At 37.2% G+C, this 10494-nt stretch overlaps 1 protein-coding gene across 1 annotated transcript in view; it reads left to right on the forward strand.

Annotated features, from left to right (window-relative positions):
* The window catches only part of LOC124268785 (titin-like), a 32647-nt gene extending 31890 nt beyond the window's left edge, over positions 1–757 (forward strand). The window contains exon 17 of the mRNA XM_046703808.1: positions 337–757. Coding sequence (XP_046559764.1) covers positions 337–375 — 39 coding nt within the window. The 3' untranslated portion in view covers positions 376–757. The remainder of the gene's footprint in view (positions 1–336) is intronic.
* The last annotated feature ends 9737 nt before the right edge of the window (positions 758–10494 follow it).

Consider the following 10494-nt stretch of genomic DNA (forward strand, 5'->3'; position numbering starts at 1 on the left):
CTGCATTTGAACAATTTTCGAAAGAAACATAGGGGACACATTTAAAAAAATACTTCAAAATTGCTTTTCAATATTTCATGTTTCCTGTATTAGAAACAGACCTCCCCTAATTTCAGTTTCGTGCATAGAAAACTGTTTGAGTTCGAAGAAGCTTAAAGATTGGGTTATCCATGTTGTTGAGCGATCTTCTACTGTCTTGTCAAGGCGTTAGTTTAGGTAGCATTTAGACACATGTAATAACATAAATTTGTCTATATTTAGTTATGAGTGTTTATGTTGCATTTCTTTCTTTTTGTTGTTGTTGCATTTCTAATCGTGGGTTTTGTTTGTTTGCAGATTTCTGTGTACTCCTGTAATCCCGGAAATCTTCTCTGAGGTTTATAGCAAACTTAAGGCTGTAAAATTTGAAACGTCAGAAAACGATGACATTCTCTTTTTTATTTCATACGCACAAGCTCATCCATGTCCACAATCGTGTAGTAATCGTGTAGCGTTAGATTTTCATAGTACAGTAGAAAGTAAATGTTCAAATGTCCTTGATGCTTTTTGGATCTCCAATCTACACCTTGCATAACAGATTCACCAAGATATATTGTATATACAGAAATCCTTATTGTATATTAATGGCTGTTAACTTGTTTACTCACCTCCAGGTAAACCATACCTGTTTACAAGTACGTTTCTTGACGCAAATGTATTTTCGTACAAATTTTTGAAATATATGTATACAAAAAAATAAAATATATTTTCACCAGTTTGATTTTGTTTGTTGAATAAAGTTATTATAATTAAGATGATCATATATATTCTCTCCTATAGATGATCATATATATTCTCTCCTATAGTCTGTTTGTATGTACATCTATGTCTTGCGCTTTGAGCATGTTGTACATGGAAAACAGCGCATTACAAGCATGCTATTATTATTATTATTATTATTATAATGGTGCGTGAGTGCGTGCATGTCCAGTATGATAACTTGGTACCCGTATTACGGTGGTTAGATAGGCGGGGAGTATAGCGACTTCAGCGTTTACACTTCCCCTCGAACATCCATGTTTTCACATGTACATATACAATTCAAGTAGACGACATCATATACCTTCCGCTTTGATAATTGATAAAAGCGGCAACTCAAATCAACTCAAACAACCTCAACTGAGTTATGTCATTGCCCTGAGGCAATTGTTGAGCTTGTTACTCGGTAACATTCGAGTTGTTTCACGAGATTATTAATCGATTCTGGATCAGACATTCCTGTGAGTGAGTGAGTTTAGTTTTACGACGCATTTAGCAACATTCCAGCAATATCACGGCGGGGGACACCAGAAATGGGCTTAATACACTGTACCCATGTGGGGAATCGAACCCGGGTCTTCGGCGTGACGAGCGAACGCTTTAACCACTGGGCTACCCCACCGCCCCTACATTCCTGTGCTTAGCATTAAGGTTTAATCTACGCTGAGCTAAGGCCTCTTCAGTATCTACAATGTACCTGTCTGGCTCAGTAAGTATTCCAAACCCTGTCTTATACACCTTTGGCGGCTCTTAGGTAGCTGAGACCGCACTGGTCAAACTCTTTTCTTGCATGTTAAACATATATCTGACAAGAACATATTGAAACACGCAGATGACTCATGAAACAGCTTATACGCAGTATGGGTATTCCAGATATATGTCCTTTGTGACCCACGAAAGAGTGATTGTGTATGCTGTCTGACTGTCTTTGTGCATGTGTTTTTAGTCGCACTAACTGTGTATCAAATATGCATTGCTTCAATGTCCGGGTGTCTAATATCGTGACGCCAGTACTTCACGATGGGAAGGTTCGCCCATAGGGTTATGTATTGGTAATAGAGAAGCCGAATGTGCTTCATCTACAGAATATAGTACTAAAGTCACGACAGCGCAAGACACGTCCGATGTATTTATTTTTGGCGTATGACTGCCCCTTAAACCCCGTGTTACGTTTTAAAACGTTACATTGTGTTGCTTTACTTTAGCGTATGGTCACGTCTTGTTGCGCATAATCGAAAGCCATGCTTTAAAATACATGGCGTTCTAATCTTTATTTTAAGTATCCGAATCTCTGTAGTTGTACTCTGTAGTTGTACTCTGTAGTTGTACTCTGTAGTTGTACTCTGTAGTTGTACCCTGTAGTTGTACCCTGTAGTTGTACTCTGTAGTTGTACTCTGTAGTTGCACTCTGTAGTAGTTGTACCCTGTAGTTGTACCCTGTAGTTGCACTCTGTAATTGTACCCTGTAGTTGTACTCTGTAGTTGCACTCTGTAGTTGCACTCTGTAGTAGTTGTACTCTGTAGTTGTACTCTATAGTTGTACCCTGTAGTTGTACTCTGTAGTTGTACCCTGTAGTTGTACCCTGTAGTTGTACTCTGTAGTTGTACTCTGTAGTTGTACCCTGTAGTTGTACTCTGTAGTTGTACTCTGTAGTTGTACTCTGTAGTTGTACCCTGTAGTTGTACCCTGTAGTTGTACTCTGTAGTTGTACCCTAGTTGTACCCTGTAGTTGTGCCCTGTAGTTGGCCTGTAGTTGCACTCTGTAGTTGTACTCTGTAGTTGCACTCTGTAGTAGTTGTACTCTGTAGTTGTACTCTGTAGTTGTACCCTGTAGTTGTACTCTGTAGTTGTACTCTGTAGTTGTACCCTGTAGTTGTACTCTGTAGTTGTACTCTGTAGTTGTACTCTGTAGTAGTTGTACCCTGTAGTTGTACTCTGTAGTTGTACTCTGTAGTTGTACTCTAGTGTAGTTGTACTCTGTAGTTGTACTCTGTAGTTGTACTCTGTAGTTGTACTCTGTAGTTGTACTCTGTAGTTGTACTCTGTAGTTGCACTCTGTAGTTGTACCCTGTAGTTGCACTCTGTAGTAGTTGTACTCTGTAGTTGTACTCTATAGTTGTACCCTGTAGTTGTACTCTGTAGTTGTACCCTGTAGTTGTACTGTAGTTGTACCCTGTAGTTGTACCCTGTAGTTGTACTCTGTAGTTGTACCCTGTAGTTGCACTCTGTAGTAGTTGTACTCTGTAGTTGTACTCTGTAGTTGTACTCTGTAGTTGTATCCTGTAGTTGTACCCTGTAGTTGTACCCTGTAGTTGTACTCTGTAGTTGTACTCTGTAGTTGCACTCTGTAGTTGTACTCTGTAGTTGCACTCTGTAGTAGTTGTACTCTGTAGTTGTGACGTATTGTTTGTATCATAGTTTCATAGTCAGTAAGGTAGATGCGGTACTGTTTCACAATCTGATATCTATCAGAATCATAGAACACTTATCATCTACCACAAAATCAGACCGAAAATCAGCAATATCAAACCACATCATCAACTGTCCTAATCACAACATAATTTGGGACAATGTAGAGATATTGTCGAAACACCTCCAAGATTTCACAAAAAGAAAACTTGCAGAAACAGTTCAAATCCGAAGACACAAGCCCTCAATAAACAGAGATCAGGATATCACATCCCATCTGCACACAATGAACTGTAAAGAAACAACAGCTTAGAACACCCCAGCTGTCATTGCTAATTAATCTTATCGACCATGTATATTTTGTTTCTGCCTCATGGACAATTGGCTTCTTCTTATTGTCACTACGTTATCACCACATCCATTGCTGTTGTTGTTGTTGTTAATCCCCTTGATTCATACATACATGTTGTTTTTACCTACTCCCTGTTGATATATTGTTATGGTTAAAAGGTTTAAAAGTCCCCCTTTGAACCAGCAAAATAGAACACAGACAAGTCTAAAATATTCAATAATATATTGAACAAACAATGAGCAAGCTACAATGAATGACAATACAGATTTTTAGTACAATGCAATTGAGTCACAAATCTAAAATATTGGGTCACAAATCTAAAATATTAACTCACCAGAGTCTTGACATTTACAGTGAGAACTGATATACTGATTGAAAGTTGTTTACAATGACAGCAGTTGAAAAGGCAAGCACGGTCAGTCTTGAAATGTTAAGCAACTCTACGATGGCAGACATATGTGTATAAATCCAGTCATGTGAAAAGACCCGTGGCACAACTCAACAACCAATCTTGATATAACTCTTACTCAGTTCTCGAGCATTCTAGCAAAGCTTGGATGCAACCTTATGCAACAAATACAAGGGAAGCAACTCCGAAGCACTATCGAAAAGGCGGGCCGCTACAAATACTATTGCCATTGAACATACATGATGCGTGCCACAACCCGCACTCTTTCATCATCCCCCCAAATGTTCTCAGTGGGATTCAGATCCGGGCTGTTGGTGGGAAATGGGAGCAACGTCACATTTGTCTCTTGGAACCACTGGATTGTTTTGCCGTGTGTTTTGGGTCATTGTACTGTATTTCGGCTTGTGGTACGCCGGTGCCGGTGCTGAATCAGATTTTGTCCACATCTTAACAATACTTGGATACACCCAGACTGAACTTTCATCAGTGAAATTATGATGCTCCAATCCTGACACCACAAAACACGGTCGTTCATGTCTGGAGTCATCGTTCCTCTCTACTCTTGCTCTTTCCTTGGTTGAAGCCAAAATACCAAGTCTGACCCGATCTCCACATTCCAATTTTCTAGGCCTCCCTGCTTCTTTCTTGTGCACAATCCCAGCTCCACTCTCCAAATTCTTCTTAACCCTGTACACAGTTGAAAGAGGAGTGTCTGCTCTTTCTGACAGTGTATGGACATCAGTGATACGTCCATTGTACAACTCGAAAATCAACTTACTTTTCTCTTCAGCAGCCATTTTGGACATTGTTTTGGAAAATGTCGTCTGCTTAATTTTCTGGGGAGGTAACTCTTATCTGACATATCTAGCAAGGTAAGAAGAGTTGCCTCCCTTGGACTGATAACAAAATTTCATCAACAGTGGAGCTCATGAATAAAGCTTGGAGTTCGAATTGACATGAAAATTTTCTATAATTATGAACCGAACTATATGTGTTTCAATGTCTTACATACACGGGATCCACGATGTACGGATTGAATTTCATCCTATATACATGCCGTTTGAATGCCTTACTGTTACTGTCCTGTGAATTCTCGGTATATATATCAAGATATGTTTCACATACATCAATAAATGACTGAGTGAGTTTAATTTCACACCGCAATATTCCAGCTGTATGGCGGCGATCTGTCAATAATCGAGTCTGGACCAGCCATTCGTCGGCAGCCGATGCCGGATGTAAACAAAACGAAAGGGTGATAACTCTGTCACGACTACTTTATAGATGAAAATAAACAATTAACATAATCAATTGAAAAACAATACTAATCCCCAGAATACAAAAAATGAATTTCAATTATCCACAAACCGAACGCTTTGGTTGGTTGATATTTTTGGTCAGAAACTGCTTGAATGGAGAGCAACTGGTCAGCTTATAATTATTGTAAAGTAGTTCGGCATTATGACATCACTATCGTTGAATAACCTAGCTTGATCACACAACTTTCAGCTGTTTGTACAACACCTGTTTCAAATAAGCAAAATTATTTCATAAAGATATTCCGAACACGTGTGTAATAAGTTACATTAGTAGATCATTCCTTTCCTATCTACATATCATACATTTACATCGGTGTATTAACGTGAACCTGTTTGTGAACAATATTTACAATAAAATAAAATAAAATAAAATAAAATAAAATAAAATAAAATAAAATAAAATAAAATAAAATAAAATAAAATAAAATAAAATAAAATAAAATAAAATAAAATAAAATAAAATAAAATAAAATAAAATAAATAAATAAATAAATAAATAAAATAAAATACAATCTCTATGAATAAAATAACATGTATATGTGCTACTTGTAATGGTTTAGATGTTATTCAAGATTAAAGTTCCTGAAAGGTATTTAGAAGTTGGACGAGGATCATACCTGACACATTTTATTGATAACGACATCTTTTTTATTCTTTATCTTAGTTTTTTAAACAGATAAAGAATAAAATGAAGCTGTAATCCATACAACGGGTCATGTATTCTGACTGATTGCACATAATGTTTCGGTCACTCGTCTGAACTATGGAATATATACCGATATGCATATAGACACAATCGTACAAATGTATGATAGGCGGGCGGTCCAAATGTAACGTCGGTTCAAACCTGCGTTATGATTCAAGTCACTGTCACGCAGTCTGAAAAGGCAATATGTTGTCTGTCACGTTTCTCATTGTGATTGTTTATTTGTTGTTTAACGCCGCACCCAGCAATATTACAGTATATGGCGGTGGTCTGTAAATAATCGAGTCTTGACCAGGCAATCCAGTAATCAGCAACATAAGCATCGATCTACGCAATTGGGATACGATGACATGTGTCTGCCAAGTCAGCGAGCCTGACAACCCGTTCCCGTCAGTCGCTTCTAACAACAAATGTTTGGGTTGCTGAAGACCAATTATAACCCGGATCTTCACAGGTTGTCGGTATGAAGTAAACAATCTTTCCAAAGTATTACCGGACTCAGTTGAACTTGTCACTTAAAACTGTGATTTTTCTTGAAAGCCATTTTCACCTTGCGTGTAATAATATTGTCTCATTGTTATAGAGGAATTATACACTCACAAAAAACTGCTCTTTGCACTAAACAAAACGCAATTTTAGAACTAGTTAATATCATTGTTTGAATATATGCATTACTTTTTCTTACATTGAAAGTATGAAGCTGAAATTGCGTGTGGAAATAGTATGACATCATGAGGCCTTCGTTTTTTGGACCTAAGAATGGAGAGTTAAACCCATTAGATTAAGACGTATTTGGTGCTAATGAACTGGTAACCTGTTCTGTCCAAATGTTATCCACAGTTAATGCAAGGGAAGAATTTGAATAAATACTCGATATTAAAAGTACTAAATATCATTTTCAGCACTTATTTTGGATAATATGACAGTGGGAGATATCACAAAAAGACAATTTCCCTCGAAATTAACAACTGCGTTCGTGATGTATGTTGAATCATATTCGACTTTGGAATGAGGGAGGGGCATCCCAGCTAACACACAACGTTTCCGGAACGTTTTGGAAAGTTTTAGATTGGTGACGTCATGACACAACGTTGTCACAACGTTAGTATTACGCCAATTCATAATGTTATTTCACAATGTTACAGCAACATTACATGTGTACGTTGTCAAAACGTTGTGTATCGACCATTACACAGTAACTTGGTGTCACGATAGAGGTTTCTGTAAAACTTTTCAGTTTGAGATTCTTTCTTTACTTTTCAGATACAGTTTCAGCAAACATACGACCACAACAACATGCAAATTGACGAATAAAAACGACGACGTAAAAAATGACGTATCACAACGTCACGTCACAACGTTGTAAATGGGAGTCCACAGAATAACGTTGTAACAATGGCAGCATGGCGTTTGGACAACCTTGTGACAACGTGAAATTGCTAGCTGGGATAAATGTCTGCATGTCCCTTTCACGTTCAGAGGACTAGTCCAGCAGGCTGTTCCACACGCAACAGCCACACACCGGCATTATGTGAACGGGTCTTATAAGGTCGGAAGACGTCATTCGTTTATCAGTTTGCACCAATGACGTCATATTGCAAGGAACTGAAAAATACAGAACTCCGTAAATGAATCGGTTGAGTGCAAAAACTAGTTGAGTTACTGGTGATATCTGCATATTTGGCTATGGAGTTACTAAACGTGTACCATTTAAAATCTTCAAAAGCGCCTTAAGGTCTTTCAGTTTTTTTTACTCGAAGTCATGTAAAACTTTTTTTAAAAGGTGGGGATATAACACATGCTATATTTTTTTGTTTTCTAATTTAAGTCTTTTCCCATTTTCATGTACAACAAAATATAGATATACAGTGATATGTATAACAATACACAACATCGTTTGTGTAACACGGTAGCATGGCATATTTTAAGTGAAGTTTTTAAATTATGATGTACAAATAGCACTAGGTACATACAACATGCACGGTAATGTACAACAGATGGTACATAAAAGTGTTATACAAATCATAATACTAGTATGTTATAATTATGCTTTTGGCTTGCAGTGATATATAGAGAATACCGATAGTTGTGTAGAGTTGTGCCAGTTGCAACAGGTAAAACGATTTCGGGGATAATTTACAGTATTTAACCAATCCGACAAGTGACTCCATAATCTTTGCATGTTCCCATTCACATAACAAATGAATAACTGTTTCAGGTTCAGCTTCACAGAATGTACACGATGGAGAGTCTACATATCCAATCTTATGTGAATTTGTGTTTGTAAAAAGAATGTTATGTGCAAGTTTGAACTGAAACCAGTTCAACTTAACACTCTGTGTGCATCGTTTCGACATCAAATAGATTCCTTCTTCTTCAGATTCAGTATATACTTTATCAAACTCGTTTTCCCATTTACAATGTCCAGAAGATTTGGAAGAGTTTGAGTTTAATACAGATTGATAGCAAGGTTTAGTGCCTTGTTTAATCTCAAGTTTCAGACAATTGAAAGGAAGAAAAGGACATTTTAACATTTTCGTGTTGTGTTTTTTTTTATGCTTTAAAAAAAATAAAATTATTAGTTGATGAACGCAATCCCTGATATTTTAAGAAATATATTGTCATATCGCATTTGTCTGGAATTTCATCAAATTTACAGATGTTTTCATCGTACATGAAGTCATTTAAAAAGATGATTCCTCTTTCAAACAATTCTAAATAACATACAGGTTTTCCACCAAGTTTTATGTTGTCATACCACCAGACGGATTGACAGAGTATCTCAGAAGAACATTCGACATTTCCATAGTGTTTAGCTAGAAAATTGGACCATCCCTGCAGTACATCCCTCCATAAAGTATTTGAAACCGTTGGTATGACATTCGTTTTATGCATACTGGGTCTGCCAACCTAATAATATCTTATAGATCATCTCTCGTAAAGACATATTTAACGTTCAATGGATTTTGAAATATTCTTCCTATCCAATTAAATTTCTCTGCAAATATTGTGTTTTGTATATCTATTTTTTTCTTTACTTTATCCTTTTTTCCATTCCACATAAAGTTGGAATCTGTCAATGACTCCAATCGTTGGGTTTGGTAGAATACTACTATATATGTGTTTACACTTTCTCAGTATAAAGTGGGAACCTGAAAAACCGCTTTTACATATCATTGAAACTCTGGATCACAATTCCACCATTAATCGAGAAGCCAGGAAAAGTAACTTAGTACAGACTCAATGAATCAAATTGCTTCGAAAAAGAAAAATATTCACCTTCACAATTGTGTTACAAACTGACAAAGTGTAAAAAAATAAGAAGCGCGCCCCGACCGTGTCACACAGCCCTGACAATGACGGGCAAGCATGAGATTGGAATGTCTGTGGTTGGAGTCCCTCATAACAGAGGATGGTATCAGGTCCTTGTTGTAGCCCTTTCATTCAACAATACAGAGAATAAGTGAGTTAAGTTTTACGCCGCCTTTAGCAATATTCCAGCAATATGGCGGCGGAGGACACCAGAAATGGGCTTCACGCATTGTACCCATGCCGAGAATCGACGTGGGTCTTCGGCGTGACGAGCGACCGTTTTAACCACAAGGCTACCCCACCGCCTCAAAAATTAAAGGGACAAAACAATGACTGAGCACCTCACAGTGCAAGTGTGACGTCATATTCCCACTTTATATACTTTTAGTTAGTTCTGTTTCGTCGTAATTTACATTGCGCACACACACACGCACACACGCACGCACATACATACATACATACATGACGTCATTACATATATATTGTGACGTCACAATAGGGAGAACATTCTAGAGCGACAAGGTCAAAGTTTGCAATGGTTTAACATTGGTTTGAACTTATCTATGAAGTATTGTTCTTTTTAAAATTCGTTTTACTTTGTAAGAATTTTGAACTTGATAAAAAGGAAATATTGTAAATTTAATATCGTTTTCTTTCGCACAGACATCTAGACGTTCACTTAGTGGGATACATGGGGTTTCAGGAAACTTGTTGCTTGTGGACACGAACCTGGGCTCTTAAATTTTCTGATATATACAGTATATATCACTCTTTAAAAAATGGGGTATTTCATTTTTAATTTACGATTGAATAAATTTGGAGGTATTACGGAGTCAATCAATGTTTGATAATGAATAATGAATGTCTTGAGAGTGTATCACCACTTGCACTTCCTTATGATCATAGTTGCTTGTACAACAATGGCTCTTGAAAGATGATTGGTGTATGACGTGAGATGCGCATGTGCACGGTTTAATTTTCAAACAAAAGAATCGCCTAGAAACAAACACTAACGACTGGGTGATGCAAGATGATATGTCAAAAATTAATGAAAATCTTGAAAAACGTCAAAATCAAGAATGACGCCGCATGCACGTGTATGGGGCTTCTGCGTTGTTCTCGTGCATCCCTTTACGTTGTGAGATAAAGAGAAATGGTGTTGCGGTCATACGGTGTCTGTCTTTGAAA

The sequence above is a fragment of the Haliotis rubra genome, unplaced genomic scaffold (assembly GCF_003918875.1).
Source record: "Haliotis rubra isolate DU_JTF1 unplaced genomic scaffold, ASM391887v1 Scf14, whole genome shotgun sequence".
NCBI classification, from domain to species: Eukaryota; Metazoa; Mollusca; class Gastropoda; order Lepetellida; family Haliotidae; genus Haliotis; species Haliotis rubra.